The sequence below is a fragment of the Phalacrocorax carbo genome (genome assembly GCF_963921805.1).
Source record: "Phalacrocorax carbo chromosome W unlocalized genomic scaffold, bPhaCar2.1 SUPER_W_unloc_1, whole genome shotgun sequence".
Taxonomy (NCBI): Eukaryota; Metazoa; Chordata; class Aves; order Suliformes; family Phalacrocoracidae; genus Phalacrocorax; species Phalacrocorax carbo.
The window spans coordinates 175608-195777 of record NW_026990243.1 but is presented as its reverse complement, the minus strand read 5'-3'; the positions used below and the strand labels follow the sequence as shown (position 1 = coordinate 195777).

Sequence of the window (20170 nt, the reverse complement as noted above, 5' to 3'; positions counted from 1 at the left end):
AAATGTACCTCTACTCTAGAGGCACGGGAATGAGAGTTGCAAGGAAAAACAATCACTCAGAGGGGTTCTTCCCAGAAAAATGATGCTCCAGTTTCCAGTGAGCAACAACCCAGACAGAGGAGTAGAAGCGCTGATATTATTTCTGAGCTTAATAGAGAAACTCTTGATTCACATTTACAGGAAGTGAGTTGCAAATGCTATGATCGGGACTAGAGGGGCCCTGCCAGGTGCAGGAAAGAGACAACTGGGTTTACTGGACTGTGTGGATCTGATGGCCTGGCACACCAGACCCACAGGAGTATAAGAGTCTAGTGGAAACCGATGCACAGTGCAATCCAATGGCACAGACTACCTCAGGAGAGGGTATTTCAAGGACCCAAAAGGGTACAAGTGGGCTTTTGGTATAGCTACCTTGGAGACGGAGAGAATTAAACAGCTGTCTACCTTGCCTGGCCTCTCAAAGGACCCTTCTGTTGTGGGGTTGCTGAAGGTCAAAGAACAACAGGTGCCAATCGCCACCACAACAGTGCACCGGCAGCAATATCGCACCAACCGAGACTCTCTGATCCCCACCCATGAACTCATTCACCAACTGAGGAGCCAAGGAGTCATCAGTAAGACCCACTCACCCTTTAACAGTCCCATATGGCCAGTCCAGAAGTCTAATGGAGAGTGGAGGCTAACAGTAGACTATCGTGGCCTGAATGAAGTCACTCCGCCACTAAGCGCTGCTGTGCCAGACATGCTAGACCTTCAATACAAACTGGAGTCCAAGGCAGCCAAGTGGTATGCCTCAATTGATATCGCTAATGCATTCTTTTCAATCCCTCTGGCAGCAGAGTGCAGGCCACAGTTTGCTTTTACTTGGAGGGGTGTCCAGTACACCTGGAATCGACTGCCCCAGGGGTGGAAACACAGTCCTACCATTTGCCATGGACTGATTCAGACTGTACTGGAACAGGGAGAAGCTCCAGAACACCTTCAATACATGGATGACATCATTGTGTGGGGCAACACAGCAGAAGTAGTTCTTGAGAAAGGAGAGAAAATAGTCCAAATCCTTCTGAAAGCTCATTTTGCCATAAAACAAAGTAAGGTCAAGGGACCTGCACAGGAGATCCAGTTCTTACGAATCAAATGGCAAGATCTCCATTAGATTCAACAGATGTGATCAACAAAATAGCAGCCATGTCTCCACCAACTAGCAAAAAGGAAACACAAGCTTTCTTGGGCGTTGTGGGTTTTTGGAGAATGCATATTCCAAATTACAGTATGATCGTAAGCCCTCTCTATCAAGTGACCCAGAAAAAGAATGATTTCAAATGGGGCCCTGAGCAACAACAGATTAAACAGGAGACAGTTCATGCAGTAGGCCTTGGGCCAGTCCAGGCATTACAAGATGTAAAACATGTGCTCTACACCACAGCCAGGGAGAATGGTCCTACCTGGAGCCTCTGGCAGAAAGCACCAGGGGAGACTTGAGGTCGACCCCTAGGGTCTTGGAGTCATGGATACAGAGGGTCCAAAGCCCGCTATACTCCAAATGAAAAAGAGCTATTGGCAGCATATGAAGGGGTTCGAGCTGCTTCAGAAGTGGTTGGTACTAAAGCACGGCTCCTCCTGGCACCCCGACTGCCAGTGCTGGCTGGACATTCAAAGGGAGGGTTCCCCTCTACACCTCATACACCTGATGCTACATGGAGTAAATGGGTCACACTGATCACCCAGCAGGCTCGAATAGTCAACTCCAGTCGCCCAGGAATCTTGGAAGTGATCATGGACTGGCCACAAGGCAAAGATTTTGGAATATCACCAGAGGAGGAGGTGATATGTGCTGAAGAAGCTCCACCGTATAATAAACTGCCAGAAAATGAGAGGTAATACGTCCTGTTCACTGACAGGTCCTGTTGTCTTGTAAGAAAGCATTGGAGATGGAAAGCTGCTGAAGGAGAAGGTGAATTGAGTCAGTTTGCTGAAGTAAAGGCCATCCAGCTGGCCTTAGATGTTGCTGAATGAGAAAAGTGGTCAACGTTCTTTCTTCAAAACTCAAACTTCAAAACACCCGCAGGTGGTTTAGGCTGTCAAGATTGAAGTGGCTCAGGTAGATCTGGACTGGTACTATAAGGGTGAATTATTTCTAGCTCCATGGGCCCATGACGCCTCAAGGCCATCAAGGGAGAGATGCAACATACAGATGGGCTCGTGATCAAGGGGTGGACTTGACCATGGACACTAGTGCACAGTTGTAAGGGACTAGAAACTCTTCTCAACATTGTTGGCAAGACAGTTTAAGTACCGAAGCCTAATCACCACAGCAATTGAGCAGGACAGTTTAATCATCATGGTAACCAAGTGAGTTCTACCCCACAGGACCATGTCTGCGTCCTGTTGTCTCGGAGCACACGGCCCCAGTGCTCTGCGCATGTGCCCAGGCCCAGGGTCAACTGACAACATATTGGGGGTGGGGCTCAAACACTCTAGAACTTTCGAGCACCCTCTAGTGACAGTACTGGGCATGCACCCCACCACCAAGTGCGAGGCATGGGTACGCAAAACAGTTATTGACTGCAAGAGGATAACGCTATAAAGGGGAAAACCAGCAGAGACCACGAGGAGCGTTCTGGAACATTCCCTCGACCAGATTTGAAGATACACTGGACTGACGGGACGCTGCAGATCTGTGGTGGTAGCTATCGCAACCCCCTCTTTCCCTTTCTCGCTCTTCTCTGTCTTTCTCTCCTCTTCTCTTGCATACTTGTTGGCCAAATACAGCGACTTAGCACTTGACTCCATTTTGAGTCTTAATTCTGTTTCCGAGAATGTAAAAGGAACCTAGTCACAATAACACATTGGAGTTAATCATAAGTTAGAGTCCAGCCACCCCCAACCACCCAGAGCTACCTGAGGTTGGTTGGAAAGCAAGGGGGTTTAACCTCTGCCCAATTGTTCAACCCAACAGTGGATCATGACAACAGGTTATCCATGAACGTGAAACGTACTGCAATCAAGCAAGTGAAGCAGGTAACACCTCTGTGGTATAGAGGAAGATGGCTGAAATATAAATATGGGGAGGCAAGTTGACTATATCACACTCCAACAAACCCGCCAAGGCAAGCACCATGTGCTTACACCAGTGGAAGCAACCACTGGCTGGCTAGAAATATATCCCGTGCCCCATGCCACTGCTCAGAACACTATCCTGGGCCTGGAAAAGCAAGTGCTATGGCAACATGGCACCCCAGAAAGAACTGAGTCAGACAACAGGACTCAATTCCAAAAGAACCTCATAGACACCTGGGCCAAAGAGCACAGCATTGAGTGGGTGTATCACATCCCCTGTCATGCATCAGCCTCCAGGAAAACTGATCGGTACAATGGACTGTTAAAGACTACACTGAGAGCAATGGGGTGGTGGGACATTTAAGCACTGGGATACGCATTTAGCAAAAACCACCTGGTTAGTCAACACTTGGGGATCTGCCAAGCGAGCTGGCCCTGCCCAATCAGAACCCTTATGTACTGTGGAAGGGGACAGTCCCTGTAGTGCACGTGAAAAATATGCTGGGGAAAACACTCTGGGTTCTTCCTGCCTCAGGCAAAGGCAAACCCATTCATGGAGTTGCTTTTACTGAAGGACCTGGGTGCACTTGGTGGGTGATGCGGGAGGATGGAAGAGTCTGGTGTGTGCCTCAAGGGGATTTGGTTTTGGGTGAAAACAGCCAATGAGCTGAATGTTATGATGTTAATTGCTATATAATATTGTATTTCATCCCTTCATACCAATGGTATCACAGTAGGAATCTTCCAAATTAACAGAGAATGAACTTTGACAAACCAAGCAAAATGCAGTGGTGATGGAACAAGGACTGAGTTCAGTATGCAACAATCCATCACCACAGACACACCATCTCCTCTGCCCTGAAAGACTGTTACTATAGATGGAGCCCAAAATCATGGACTAAATGACCTCAGTGGACATTTTGTGGACGTTTGACAGACATTTTACAGGGGTGGTCCAGAGACTGAGGGAATGATAAAGAATATCTATGTATTTTATCAAATGATGGGAAGGGGGAGGTGGTTGGTGAGGTTGTATTGGATAGTGTGGGACCTGAACATGATGTAAATGATATGGAATAAGGGGTGGATACTGTCATGGTTTCAGCTGGGATAGAGTTAATTTTCTTCACTGTAGCTGGTATAGTGCTGTGTTTTGGATTTAGTACAAGGATAATATTGATAGCAATAACTAAAACATCAGTGTGTTAAGTAGTGCTTACACTAGTCAAGTACCGTTTTAGCTTCCCATGCTCTGCCAGGGGCACAAGAAGCCAGGAGGGGGCATAGCCAAGACAGCTGATCCAAACTGGCCAAAGGGATATTCCATATCATATGACGTCACACCCAGTGTATTAACTGGGGAGAGTTGGCCAGGGGAAGCAGCAATCACAGCTCGGGGACTGGCAGCATCCATCGGCAGGTGGTGAGTGGTTGCACCACTTGTTTTTGTGTCGTTCCCCCCCCGGGTTTTGCCCCTCCCTCTCTTGTTATTTTCCTTTTCATTGGATTATTACTCTTTTAATAATTAAGCTGTTCTTATCTCAACCCATGATTTTTCTTGCTTTTACCCTTCCAATTTTCTCCCCAGTCCCACTGGGGTAGGGGGAGTGAGCAAGTGGCTGCATGGTGCTTAGTTGCCGACTGGGGCTAAACCATGACACTGGTTGTCTCCAGAAGCAGAATGATGTATAATACTGCACTATGACTCCTGGCTAAACTGGGCTACAGAAGCTGGGTAACTTCAGTTTGTGTTTATACTGTATTAGGATCTATTTCTTCCAGCATAAGTGCTACTAGCACAACTCTAAACGTATATTTGGGTTTTTATGCACTCTCCCAGTTATTCATTAAATTACTTTGAAAAAGTGAATGTAGTCAGGGGGCCAGCTAGTATATCTAACCATATGTTTAATATGCAGACAACTCCCCAATCCCATCAAGTGGTAGCAACTCAGAAGAAAATCTCATTAAACCAAGTTCTACCTGAGCCTTTTCTGATGCCCTCATCCGATGTAGAAGAAAAAAAAAAAACAAAAAAAACCCACACACCCCACAAACACAACAAACCAACAACAAAACAAAACAAAAATAAAACATGCAGGAGAAGTATCAAGCTACTCTGCCAGTCAGCAATAGATATCACCTTTTCTTCTGAAGGTTAGAAAAAAATTAAATCAGCACCAGCAAAACCTCACTCTACAGATGTCAGTGTAACACTTCATAGAGATCTGTGCAAGCTTCTAGACATTCTCTTTATTCAGTCTCAGGACTAGCTCACACTTGCTGCCATCAGGACTTCAATAACAGGTGCTATTACCTTTCCTGATGGGTCTGTATGCTTCCAGGAAGTATGGCTTGAGATAGACCTCAAACAGATTCCCCGTAATCCCTTCTACTGTGTCATCAATTGGCAGCACATGGATACGTTTGCCATATTTCACATCTGGGCAAGGCTGGATGCTGCAACAGAAAACTCCAGTTAGCTATATCATCCTGGACTTACACCTGAGTCTGGAAAAGGCAGTGATGTCCCTTCCCCAGGCCAGTATATATGCCAGAAAGGACCCTCCTAAGCCCTGGTGAGACTTCCCACCTGCATAAGAAGAATGCTGACAATGCAAATATCATGCCCATAAGAGAGGTAGTCTTCACAACACACACCCTCCTTCACTCCTCTCAGCCCTATCCAAAACTTCTGGGGAGTTTCATACTTCCTTCTTACCCCCTGCTCTTCTGTAGCCCCCCTTGTCATCCCCAAGGCACTAATGCAGCCTGAAGATCTGCAACAGTCATGAGCTAACCTCTGTTTCAACAAGGAGCTACTGCTGAATCAACTGTAAGGGAAAGGGAGCTAGAGGAAACTCTTTGTTCCTTCCTCTCTCTCTCATAACTTACTACAGAGAGTAGAGCTCCTATTGCTGATAACCCTGATTCCAAGCAAAGGCTCTCACAGTACCAACCAGGGATTAGCCAGGTGTCTGTCAATCCCCCTTTGTGGAGACTGACATTTAGGTTAAAGTCTGAAGGCCCCTTCCCCCTTTTTAAGTAAACATTTCAGCTATTATTTTACAGTATAGGCCAAAAGCCTACTGTAGCAACAGCTCAGAGTATCAAGCTATGGCAGAGAGACAGAAAGCTCAAACTGCCTTTGCCAGCTAAGAAAAGCCTATGTGGAACTGCAGCTGAGCATGCAACTTTTCATATGCTACTTTGTTTGAGACTCTTAATAGATTATTTTACTACATGCTTTACAGAGAGGATATAGCAGAAGGGTAAAGGAAAAGACAGACTGTGCCAAAAGGAAAACAGCTGGCAGACCACAAGCAGGAAGAGATTAGCACATGAATCTGGATTTTGACAGAAACCAGGCCATAGAAAGTAACACAATAAATACTTAAAGATCAGCAAGAAAAACTTTGAGAGCAAGAGGTGTAAAAGTTCTCTGACCCTTGCAATAAAGCTAAGGCAATCAGTAACACATCTGGAAAGCTAAGAACCACTACAGACACAGTCCCAGCAGAGAAGGGGAGAGCACAGGCTGAACTGTCACACTAGAAATTACTCCAACAGTAACCTCACATCAGGTTAAAGTAAGGATTCACCTTTATTTTAAATCCACAGACTGCGTCAAAGCACTGTTCTGTTCCAACTACACTCATGTTTAAAACTTGCATTTTCTAGTGGTAGAGAGATGGGTGGAACAAACTCATTCCTCTCCTCTACAAAGTTCATATGAAACACCTTTTGCATTTAAAGATTATTCCAGATATCATCCCAGGAAGTCTAGTGTCAGAAACCAGGCTCCAATTTTCCCAGAACATGCACAATATTCCAGATTAGGAAGATGCTCAGGAGGAAGAGCTGTCAGGCCTCACATATTTAAGTCTGCAAGTTAGCATTTTTATGTTTAATAAATGTTCGCGCTTCCCCCCCAATCATAGAACAGAACCTGCCTCCTGCAAGTCAAGATGTATATACTTCAGTGCTTTCCCACTGCCTTCTGCAAGTGATCACAAAATTCCTGCAACACTGTTAAAGCATTTCTAATTTTAAAGTTATAAAATAACAAAAATTGGAATATAAACAACCTTCAAGGATTTTTAATCTTGCTATTTGACTGCTTCATGTTTTTGTCACTCATTTCTAGCAAGTTTTAACTTCTGTTTGTCATAGGGCAGCTCAGTGCTTGAGCTAACCATGCTATGAGATCAATTACAGTGTTGCTTACTGCTTTCCACAGTTAACTTTGTGGACATTAAAAATTTAGACAGGAAAAACTTGTGAATTTGTCTGACTGTAAATTTGGGAAGACGACTGTGACAACAGTGGGATAATTGAACTATTTAATTTAATGACAGAACCCGGACTCACGAAGGTCCTGAAGAGACTTCAAGAATCTTTAGCATCATTTTTTAGTATTAATCTGAATATGCATACAGCCAGAAACACATGCAAAAATAAACAGAGATCTCTGATGCAAGACACATACTTGAAAACATTTCTGTGATCTCCTCTGGAAGACGGAAGAATACTTCCTGCAGACCCTGTCTCTGCTACAGACTGAATCAATTCAGAGCCAGCACACAAATTTAGGCAACCCAGGGATATGCAACAGTTAGCAAACTAGTCCTTACCTGATCACATCACCCAGGCGTACTCTCAGGTTGTTGCGAACAACCCTATTCATGCGAATCTTCTCATCTGAGCAGGTATCATCTGACAGAACAATGCAGACAGCTTCTCTCCTCTTCTTTCCTTTTAGCAGAACAGTGTCTCCTCTGAACAGTTGCAATTCGTCCATTTTTGCCTGTAAACAATAACTGCATTAGAACAAACTTTTGACAAAACAAGAATTCAAGCATTTGAAGGAGAGTTACATCTTGGAAGTGATATACTAGACCTACAAAGACAGAGGCTCCCACTGTACTGGTCAAGAGCTAATCCTGAAACCAGACTAAGGGCACAAGGTCAACTGAGTCCTAAAAATTGAGGATCAAAATATACTTCATCAGGGAAGAGTGTTAGAAAACAAGACAACCCACCTCCCTCACTTGTAACTGCTGCAGCTTCTGACTCAAACACTTCATGTTGCAAAGTTATATTTCAAGTTAATAGACAGCAACAGCTTGCATATTACCAGATTAAATGCTTTGCTTTTATAGATGACACACCTGGGACAGTGACACAACACTGTTGTCTTCATTGATGGCTTCATCAACAATTAACCGATTGGGCCTGTTCTTCTGCTTCAGAATAGCAGTCGATAAGTCATCCACTTTAGAACTGGCAAAGAAAACAGAAGTTAATGAGGCCAAGTGATATTGTTCCCCCCTTTCCAGCCACCCCCTTGTTTTGGTCTCCATTTTCTACAGGTTTCTTTGTTGTCTTGTCTTTTAGAAACTATACTTGTTTGTAAAACAATATTATTCCTAGGCACCAGTTCCAGGAGTTCAGAGCATAATGTTTTCTATCACTAAATATAACTACTTTACTAGCCTCAAACAGAAATAGCTATGAAGCTATCTATGAAAAGAAGTGATCAGTGAGATGTTGCCGACTATAAGATGTTTTGACTAAAAGAATTAGTCAGACTCATCTGAAATCACATGTAAACTTTTGTTTTGGTGGCAGTGGTTAAGTCTATCTAGGATTTGACACCACATAAATAGGGGAATTAAAGGACAATGCTGCAGTTCCCCTGACAGAGAGTTGTAAGAGTTTAGCCTGTATAGACCTATTAGTTAAACCTAGCAAGACAGTAGAAATATTCGAGTGTTCATGAAAAATGGGGGGGTGGGGGGTGGGGGGTGTTGTTTGGTTGGTTTTTGGGTTTTGTTGTTGCTTTTTAGGATATAAGCCATTAATACCTTCACAGGAGTCACTGCAGCTCTAGCCCACTACACCACAAGAAATATGGCAGAAAATTCGTTTGCCTTGACAAAATGGAACACAACAAACAGCAAGGAAATGGAAGAAAGGCAGATTAAGTGATTTCCTTCAAAATCTAATACAGCAAATAATTCACTTTCCAAAAGAAATATGAACTCGAACCAACCGATTCCTGAGGAACTCTTGGAAGTTTTACATTAGCCAGCCACAAGAGACTGTTGTAGCTTCCCTTAGTGAGCATCTGACTACTCAAAGTAGTCCAGATATGCCAGTGACTAAGGTTGGAACAGAAAACTTAGCACAGTTTGGTTTGATACTCACCAAAAAGAAAAAAATAAAGTCTTCCCTTGTCCTAAGCAAGTGGCAAGCACCAGCAAAGAGCAGGAAGCTTTGTGGACAACTGTGTTAACCATACACTTTGGCTCCATTTTGCTGTTTTAGGGACAAAATAACCAGAAGAAATCAAACCTTGAGTGGAAGTGGCAGAGCAAGCAGCTACACAGCACGAATGCAGACCATGGCAGCAGTGCGTCACTTGGCACACTCACTGCATTTTTAAGGGTACATCAGAGAGAGGTGACATACCTAGAGTGTGATGTTACCCGAGGTCCCCCCACCCCTCAAGATAGGGGTTTTACCAAGATGGAATATGTGGCATTGGCTCCTTTCTCTGACATGTAAAAGGGGGAACACCACCAAGCAAGCCTATGAGGGCAACCAGCTTGTTTCCAAAAAGGTTTTCAACCTTTGCACAAGCCCTGGTAGCATAGGAAATGTTGGAAATGAGAGGCAACATTATTTTAAGTGAACAAAAGGAGGAGTTGTAAAACATGTCTTTCCAGGACTGCTAGCACTAGGAAAGTCACCATTTACTCTCTCCATTAAAGAGTGCAAGAGGTAAGAAATCAACATCCATCCCTTTCAATGACTATGTGAGATGTTACAGATCCATCCTCTAAACCCCAAAAGACACAAGAAAGGCTGCTGGATACATGCTGGAAGGAGTTCATGAATTCCATCTTCAACCTAAAATGTGGTCTTGGTAGAGTCCTAAAAAGGTCTGGGATTTCCAGGAAAACTGAGAGCGTGATAAGAAAACTGAAACCAATACATTAATTTAGCATGTAGATTTTAAAACTTGAGCTAAGGGACACCAGAAAAAAAAACAATTTAGCCTGTTCAAAGTGTGAATATAAATCATACCCCTCTGCACATGAGATGTGGATCCAAAGGCCTTTTGATAAGAAACCACTGCCAGACTTTGGCTACATAAACTGTCACTGAAGCCGAGCGGCTGTCCCTCAGAATGCAGAGAAAGCAATTGAAAAAGCTTGAAGGCATTAAAAATAAAGGTCTCCAAGAAACACCATGCAGACATCTAAATGCATGGGGTCAATGTCAGTTATCTGACCTGACAGTTCTGCAGGCAAAGAAACAAAGGTGTTAAGAAATTAAATGACAGCTACACAGGAGAGTGATGTTATTACTCCTACAGACAAGGGTAATGACTTTGACAGACAAGTACTACCCATCCTCCAGTAACAATTTAGAATATTATCATCACCATTTTCCCCTCATTGCATCTCTCCTGGGGGTTCCTCATGCTGTAACCAAGATGATGGAACAAAATATGTCCGTGTACCTCAACCACACTCAAGCAATCCCTGACACCTATATATCAGGGAAGGAGAGCCTGAACTAAAAATACTAAGCAGGAAAGCCTAAGGCATAGACTGGGGTTCTCTCCTGCCAACTTTCCTATGCATGCTGGTAAAATTCACTGAAGGGCAGGATAGACACCTAACCTAGGTGATTTTTTTTAAAGCTCCTCAATGAGTTTCCAGTCAGAGAGAGCCTGGTACAAATCCTCTAGATCATCTCCCCTACTCAACCCTTTTGTCAGCTCCCTCACAGGCTTTCCCTCTCGCTCCTTTCTTTCACTAACTCAACAAAGAGATAAACTGAACACAAAATGTAGCTTTAGAGCTGTTTTGGAATTAAAAGGAAATTCAAAGCCTGCATGAAGCCTGCCTCTAGACAGAGGCCAGAAGCAGGGACATAATGGCACAGCTAATGGCCAAACTTGCATATAAAGTGCAAGACATCAATAAAATTGAAGCAAACGTACTAGCCCTAAAGACCAACAATAATGGGTACCCAGTTTCCATCCTTAGTCCCCTTTTCTCTCTCACTAAAGCAGTCCAATAGCTCCATTTGACACAGGGAAGGGGGGGACAACGACACACGACATGACACACAACGACACACGACTTTTTACAACTTAGGTCACTTCATCATTTTTCCCTGTGTCAGAGTGTAACCAGGGTGATGAAGTTAACCAAACATTGATGCTGCTATACCATCCAACTGAACATTAAGTCTGGGGACAATCAATGTATTCATTAATCTGTATTTTAGTCATTAGTTAATCCTTAATGTAACATATAATGCGTTTCCGTCAGAACCCCTCTCCTTTCAGACTCAAAGCCTAATTTTTAGGTCCCAAAACCCTCACTCCTAGTGCTTAGGGTCCAAACATCTGTTTTAAGGATTAAATTAAAGCCTCACTTTTAGGTAGCAATGATTCAGGGAATAAATGGTTGGGAGTTACTAATACAATCAAGCGTAGCTCAACTAAGGCTGGGACCCAGAGCCAAAACTTGGCCAAGATAAGGAGGTAGCCGAAACAAGAACAGCCTACATGATGACTAAACCTTGTTGCTTTAGGGGAGTCAGAGAGGCCTCAAGAATCGAGGTACCTAAACAAAGTCACGATGATATTTGGCCTTAAGAAAAGCAGATGTACAGAGCCATGAAGATAAGGAACTGCAGAGCAAACACTAAACCAAGAACAGACCATCCCTCAAGGACAGTACACAAGTAATCTCAGAACTGAGTTTGTGTGAAAACAAGGGTTAACTAGCGGACAGAGGGAGGAAGAGTATGTCCTTCATCCAGAGACCCCTGACAGCCACCCGGAGACACCAACAGGCATGCGCAAATAATGCCTGAATATGTATACTTTTATCAGAAAGCTAATGAATATGTATATGAAGCATGTACTTAACTGGCACAAAGAGATCTGACAGGATGCACGTTAGGAGGAGTGATCCCCTGTGCATCCGGTGCAGCAAATAAAAAATGCCTGCTTTTTAACACTACATTGGTGTTACGAGGTTTATTCGAGGTTTATTCCTGATTTCGGTGACAAGAGCTCCCCTTGTTCAGCATGTGATAATGCCCAGAGGTTATGCATTGTGGTGGACAGTATGAAGAGTGAGAGCAGAAAATAATTACTGATTCTTCTGAAAGTGACTACCAATCTCCAAAGTTCCACATAAATTAGGGAACTAAGTTGTTCCTGCAAGTCCGTGCTAAATATACAACAAAAATTCACTAACTCAAAATGATTTCAGCTTCGGTAACAAAAGTGAAAACAGTCATGCCTTCTGTATGCTGCTGTGCCCTCATGAACTCTCTTCCGAGATAAAACCTGTCAGCGATTTCCTACCACCTTGAACCTGAACATCCATGTTACGGACAGAACTACTTTCCCCAGGTAAGTATTAAAAAAAAAATAAATCCATAAAACGTTTTATCCATTGAAGCAAATGAGTGAAATATCTGATGATTGCAGCCACTTACTGGAATAGCACATGACAACCAAGCAGTGAATTCATACCCACGCTCAAGATGTCACGTTCTCAAATATTGTTTCAGACAGGTATGCACACGAAAGCGACAACCTCTTCAGAAACCACACTCTATTAGCTCTTGCAATGCTACTTGCCGTGCTAAAGCTCAATTCAGCAAGATGGCTGCCAACAGCATTGACCCAAAAATCACAACCAAAAAGTAACTGTTTTCCAGTTGCAGAGTAACTTTTGTTGATTCCTCTGTGGTAAGAACAACTTTGCAAAAGTAGAAATTTCTTTTTAAAGACACTGTTCACCTCACTCAGACTCAAAATATGCCTTTGAATCCATCACTTCCATCACAAGCTCTACCACAGACACTAAATTCTTGGCACACCTTTCTAGAACTGACTTAGTAGGACCATGTAGGTCTAAATTGCAGGAGGAAAAGGAGAAGATAAACCACAGACACTAAAGGGACTGAAAATGCCTCTGACAAGGCCAACGAGTCACTTAAAGTATTCTTGGATTTGGGAAATTATCTTTGGGTTCTACTTTAACTCCTCTCAAGGGGCAACAAAGCAGCTTACGCACATGGACCGAGAGCTGAAAGACCAGTATTACTCAACTCATTTTTGAGGAGCACAAAAGATGACCCTCAGCCTAGAACTGAAAACAGAGCGAGGCAAGACACCGGAGACAAAAACATAGCCGATTGCCTCAGCTGCCACAGAGGCCAAGCCGGCACAACATATCTGCCTCTTCTACTGCCAAATTACTTCTAGCCCCGACCCAAGGGCCGCTGCGGACCTGCGAGGAGGAGGCCGGGACATGCCTCTCCCCCCTCGCTGCTCCGCCGCTTTCCTCGGCGCTCCAGGGCCTGAAAGACAAAGCCCTCATTGGCTGAGGCCTAGCCCAGGCGGAACGGCCCCGAGCAGGGGCACGGCCAGGGCTCAGAGGGAGGTACGGCACGGCCAGGCCTCGGCCCCTCATGACTCGACACTTCCCGGGGAGGCCCGGCCGGGGGGAAGGAGGGGGCGGCGCGCAGGGCCCCCCTGTGGGCACGCGCCTAGCCAGGCGAGCGCGAGGAACGGCCCATCCCCGCCCCCACCTCCTCAGAGCCTGCATGACACAGCGGGATTGGGAGCCGGATCGGGCCCGCCGCCGGACTCGACCCGAGTAGCGCTGCGCCACGGCGGAATAAGGAGAGGCACGCCAAGCCGAGCCTAGACGGCGGCCTGCCGGCGGACAGCCCACACTTACTCGGATCCTGAAGCCATGGCGCTAGAGGGAAAAAGGAAGGCAGACGGCAACTCCTCCAGACAGGCAGCAACAGATCTCGGGTAAGCTCGCAGCAGCGAGTCACAATACTTCACGCTGACTGAACCTCAGAGCCGACTCATCGGAAGAGAAAGCCCCACCCCGCACTGCCTCGCCCGCCGAGCAACAGAATGCGCTGACCAATCGGAAATTCCGTCCGGTCAGCACCTCAGCCAATCGGGGAGGGGGACAAAATAAAAAAAAGAACGAGCGCTCTCCCTCCTCCACCCCTCCCCTTTTCTTTCCCTTCCCAATCGTCACGAGCCAAGCGCAACACCCATCAGCCAATCGCAGCACCACTCCTGCCGTGGCTGTTCTACAGGGTAACACGGGTCGGGCAGCCAATGGCAAAAATCCACCAATGGGAAAATCCAGGCGGAAAGTCCCACCATGACGGCCATTCGGGCTAGCCTCGACTCCCGATTGGCTGAGCCCAAGGAAACGGAGACGCGCGGGGAGGGTTGCAACCAATCAAGAGGGGAAGGAGGCGGGTGCTCGGGGAGCAGCCGGAGTTCGTCGAGTCTCGGTGAGGCTTTGAGGGGACGTGCTCTAGAGGATTCATTTCTTTCCGGGTGAAAGGCTGTGTACGGGGCCCTGGTCCTTCCTCTTCACCCAAAGGTACCCGCGGGGCTCCTTTCCCAGATTTTTTTGTTGACAGATTTTCTTTTCCCTGACTGATTTTTTTGGCAGGGCTCATGTTCTCAGCCACTCGTCCCATAGCTCTTCCACCACCACCGAGAACCCCTCCACGACCTACTGCTCTCCAAGCACAACTTCGCGGTCCGTTTGGGCACTTGCATCCCCACCTCGGTGGCGTTTCCTTAGGGCCAGAAACATTGCTGGAGCCAAGTGGCATTGCACCTGCAGCCCTAGCCCTGCTCACATCAGGGGGAATCAAGTGTGTCTGATGCCTGTTCTCAACCATCTGGTGCTGCCAGGCACTCCCTTGTTTTCTCCTAGGTGCTTATGAATAATTACCTGGTGCTGTTGTCCCACAAATGGTTTCTTTCACCCAACGTGCAATAAGCCAATCTTACACACAGAGCTGAGATTTTTTTTAATTCCATGTTTGCACAAAGAAGGCTGGTGCTAGGTGGTAACCACAAAGCTAGCACACCCAGTCAAAATCACAGTAGGTATTTATACAGTTAAATGTGTTAGTAACATCTAATATTCATGCCCCCCAGCTATTCATGAGTTAGTGTCTTTCTTACTTCATCTTAAGGGTACAGCTCCCTTTAAATTTACTACACATAAGGAGCTTATTTGAGTAGGGGGCTTTTTCTAGTTAGGAGGTGTACTTTTCATATTATAATGAGATGGTTCGACCTCAGGGCATCAGTTTAGGACATTTTGCTGAGATGGTATGTAAACAATACTGATCCTCAAAGATATGTCAATTATTTTAACTTATATCCTTCCCCCCTTCCTTGAGGTCCCTCTAGACTTAATTATCTCAGTACACTTTCTCTTAAAGGTCAGCATAACCTTAAACAATCAGTCATCAGTGTTCTGTTCCAAGGAGCCAACTAGTACTTTAATCCCTGCCTCCTCTCTTCTGCCCTTTTTCTTTTTAAAGCCCAAGCAGTAAGGTGGGATTGAACAAGAGCAGCCGTGGGGTGTTCTGTTGTGGTGTAGCCCCAGTCAGCAACCAAGCACCGCGCAGCTGCTCGCTCACTCCCACCACAAATGGATGGGGGAGAGAATCAGAAGAGTAAAAGAAAGAAAACTCATGGGTTGAGATAAAGACAGTTTAATAGGTAAAGCAAAAGCTGCACGCGGAAGCAAAGCAAAACAAGGAATTCATTCACTACTTCCAACGGGCAGGCAGGTGTTCAGCCATCTCCAGGAAAGCAGGGCTCCATCACGTGTAACAGTTACTTGCGAAGACAACCACCATCGCTCCAAACATCCCCCACCTTCCTTCTTCTTCCCCGAACTTTATAAATTGAGCATGATGTCATATGGTATGGAATATCCCTTTGGTCAGTTGGGGTCAGCTGTCCCAGATGTGTCCCCTCCCAGTTTCTTGTGCACCCGGCAGAGCATGGGAGCTGAAAGGCCAGCTGGATAGCCTTTATCTCTGCAAACTGGCTCGATTCACCTTCTCCTTCAGCAGTTTCTGCTACTTCTGACATAGGACTCCCTACAACAGCCTTCCAACTCCGGTGCTTTCCCACAAGGCAACAGAACAGTGAACAGGGCATACTGCTTCTCATTTTCTGACAGTTTGTTATACAGGGGCATTCTTCAGCACATATCACCTCCTCCTCTGGTGATATTCCAAAGTCTTTGCCTTCCGGCCAGTCCATGATCACTTCCAAGATTCCTGGGCGACTGGGGTTTCCTACTTGAGCCCGCTGGGTGATCAGTGCAACCCATTTACTCCACATAGCATCAGTTGCATGGTGTGTGGAGGGGACGTTTCCTTTGAACATCCAGCCCAGCACTGGCAGTCAGGGTGCCAGGAGCAACTGTGCTTCAGTACCAACCGCTTCTGAAGCAGCTCGAACCCCTTCATATGCTGCCAATATCTCTTTTTCAGTTGGAGTATAGCGGGCTTCGGACCCTCTGTATCCCCGACTCCAGAACCCTAGGGGTCGACCTCGGGTCTCCCCTAGCGCTTTCTGCCAGAGGCTCCAGGTAGGGCCATTCTCCCCGGCTGCAGTGTAGAGCACATTTTTTAAATCTTGTCCTGCCCGGACTGGCCCAAGAGCTACTGCATGAACTATTTCCTGTTTAATCTGTTCAAAGGCCTGTCGTTGCTCAGGGCCCCATTTGAAATCATTCTTTTTCTGGGTCACTTGATAGAGAGGGCTTACGATCATACTGTAATTTGGAATATGCATTCTCCAAAAACCCACAATGCCCAAGAAAGCTTGTGTTTCCTTTTTGCTAGTTGGTGGAGACATGGCTGCTATTTTGTTGATCACATCTGTTGAATCTAATGGAGATCTTGCCATTTGATTCGTAAGAACTGGATCTCCTGTGCAGGTCCCTTGACCTTACTTTGTTTTATGGCAAAATGAGCTTTCAGAAGGATTTGGACTATTTTCTCTCCTTTCTCAAGAACTACTTCTGCTGTGTTGCCCCACACAATGATGTCATCCATGTATTGAAGGTGTTCTGGAGCTTCTCCCTGTTCCAGTACAGTCTGAATCAGTCCATGGCAAATGGTAGGACTGTGTTTCCACCCCTGGGGCAGTCGATTCCAGGTGTACTGGACACCCCTCCAAGTAAAAGCAAACTGTGGCCTGCACTCTGCTGCCAGAGGGATTGAAAAGAATGCATTAGTGATATCAATTGAGGCATACCACTTGGCTGCCTTGGACTCCAGTTTGTATTGAAGTTCTAGCATGTCTGGCACAGCAGCATTCAGTGGCAGACTGACTTCATTCAGGCCACGATAGTCTACTGTTAGTCTCCACTCTCCATTAGACTTCCGGACTGGCCATATGGGACTGTTAAAGGGTGAGTGGGTCTTACTGATGACTCCTTGGCTCTCAAGTCAGTGAATGAGCTCGTGGATGGGAATCAGGGATTTGCGGTTGGTGCGATATTGCCGCTAGTGCACTGTTGTGGTGGCGATTGGCACCTGTTGTTCTTTGTCCCTCAGCAACCCTACAACAGAAGGGTCCTTCGAGAGGCCAGGCAAGGTAGACAGCTGTTTAATTCTCTCCGTCTCCAAGGCAGCTACACCAAAAGCCCACTTGTAACCTTTTGGGTCCTTGAAATGCCCTCTCCTGAGGTAGTCTATGCCAAGGATGCACGGAGCCTCTGGGCCAGTCACAATGGGGTGCTTTTGCCACTCATTCCGGGTTAGGCTCACTTTGGCCTCCAATACAGTTAGCTCTTGGGATCCCCCTGTCACTCCAGCAATGCTGATGGGTTCTGCCCCTATATAGTTTGATGGCATTAAGGTGCACTGTGCACCAGTGTCCACTAAAGCTTTATACTCCTGTGGGTCAGATGTGCCAGGCCATCGGATCCACACAGTCCAGTAAACCCAGTTATCCCTTTCCTCCACCTGGCTGGAGGCAGGGCCCCTCTAGTCCTGATCATGGCAGTCACAACTCACTTCCTGTAAATGTGAATCAAGAGTCTCTCTATTAAGCTCAGAAATAAAATCAGTGCTTCTACTCCTCTGTCTGGGGACTTGCTCACTGGAAATTGGAGCAGCAGCTTTCCTGGAGGAGCCTACCTGAGTGACTCTTCTTCCTTGCAGTTCATGCAATCGTGCCTGTAGGGTCGAGGTAGGCTTGCCATCCCACCTCATCATGTCCTCTCTGTGGTCATGCAGGTAGAACCATAGGGTGGCCCATAGTGTGTATCCTCTCCTTCAATCAAAAGGACACTTACTCGTAACAGCTGAGTCACTACTCTGTAGAGGTGGGGAGCAGGACCTATCTTCTTTGAGTTGCTGGACCTCTTGGGATAGTTTCTCCACAGCAGAGATGAGCGAGGAAGAGATATTTGTTTCATAATCCTGAAGTCTATCAATCACCTCCGCCACCGTTGGTGTCTCGTCATCTCTCCAGGACATCACTGCCAATGAGTTTGCAGGCGAAGATGGTGCGCTCCGTACAAACTTCCGCCACATGGGTCGTGTGTACTCGGCGTCATCTGGATCTTTGGATGGCCATTGATCGTTCAGGTCACCATAAATCACCTCAGGCACAGCTAATTCCCTTAGATACTGGATGCCTTTCTCCATGGTTGTCCATTTTCCTAGGCGATATATAACATCGTCTTTGAAGGGATACCTTTCCTTCACTCAGGACAGGAGTCGCCTCCAGAGGCCGAGGCCTTGTGTCCCTTTTCCAATTGCTTTGTCAATGCCCCCTTCCCCAGAAAGGGACCCCAGTTGTTTGGCTTCTTTTCCCTCTAATTCCAGGTTACTGGCCCTGTTATCCCAGCATCGGAGCAGCCAGGTGACAGTGTGCTCACCTGGACGACAGCCAAAATCTTTTCGCATATCTCACAACTCAGCCTTAGAGGCACGGGTACGTGAGCTGCAAGGGAGAACAATTACTCAGGGGAGTTTCTCCAGGAGAGCTGCTGCTCCAGTTTCCCGTAAGCAATTCTCCAGACAAAGGAGCAGAAGTGCTGATGGCCTGACTGATCTTAACAGAGACACCCGTGATTCATATTTACCGGAAGTGAGTGATGAATACTATGATCAGGACTAGGGGGGCCCTGCCTCCAGCCAGGTGGAGGAAAGGAATAACCGGGTTTACTGGACTGTGTGGATCCGATGGCCTGGCACATCTGACCCACAGGAATATAGAGCTTTAGTGGACACCGGCACAGAGTGTACCTTAATGCCATCAAACTATATAGGGGCAGAACCCATCCGCATTGCTGGAGTGACAGGGGGATCCCAAGAGCTAACTGTATTGGAGGCCAAAGTGAGCCTAACTGGCAATGAGTGGCAAAAGCACCCTATTGTGACTGGCCCAGAGGCTCCGTGCATCCTTGGCATAGACTACCTCAGGAGAGGGTATTTCAAGGACCCAAAAGGCTACAAGTGGGCTTTTGGTGTAGCCGCCTTGGAGTCGGCGGAAATCAAACAGCTGTCTACCTTGCCCGGTCTCTCGAAGGACCCTTCTGTTGTGGGGTTGCTGAAGGTCAAAGAACAACAGGTGCCGATCGCCACCACAATAGTGCACCGGCAGCAATATCGCACCAACCGAGACTCTCTGATCCCCATCCATGGGCTCATTCATCGACTGGAGAGCCAAGGAGTCATCAGTAAAACCCACTCACCCTTTAACAGTCCCATATGGCCAGTGTGGAAGTCTAATGGAGAGTGGAGACTAACAGTAGACTACCGTGGCCTGAATGAAGTCACTCCACCGTTGAGTGCTGCTGTGCCAGACATGCTAGAACTTCAATATGAACTGGAGTCCAAGGCAGCCAAGTGGTATGCCACAATTGATATCGCTAATGCATTCTTCTCAATCCCTCTGGCAGCAGAGTGCAGGCCACAGTTTGCTTTTACCTGGAGGGGTGTCCAGTACACCTGGAATCGACTGCCCCAGGGGTGGAAACACAGCCCTACCATTTGCCATGGACTGATCCATAATGCTTTGGAACAAGGTGGAGCTCCCGAACACCTACAATACATTGATGACATCATTGTGTGGGGCAATACAGCAGAAGAAGTTTTTGAGAAAGGAAAGGAAATAGTTCAAATCCTCCTGAAAGCTGGTTTCGCCATAAAACAAAGTAAGGTCGAGGGACCCACACGGGAAATCCAGTTCTTA

At 46.3% G+C, this 20170-nt stretch overlaps 1 protein-coding gene across 1 annotated transcript in view; it reads right to left on the bottom strand.

Moving 5' to 3' along the window:
- LOC135310792 (transitional endoplasmic reticulum ATPase-like) overlaps nucleotides 1-14014 on the bottom strand; it is a 36308-nt gene extending 22294 nt beyond the window's left edge. The window contains exons 1-4 of the mRNA XM_064439769.1: nucleotides 13848-14014; nucleotides 8232-8343; nucleotides 7695-7867; nucleotides 5378-5520 (exon numbers count right to left, since the gene is read on the bottom strand). Of these exons, the coding sequence (XP_064295839.1) occupies nucleotides 5378-5520; nucleotides 7695-7867; nucleotides 8232-8343; nucleotides 13848-13864 (445 nt within the window). The 5' untranslated portion in view covers nucleotides 13865-14014. The remainder of the gene's footprint in view (nucleotides 1-5377; nucleotides 5521-7694; nucleotides 7868-8231; nucleotides 8344-13847) is intronic.
- Between the last annotated feature and the right edge of the window lie 6156 nt (nucleotides 14015-20170).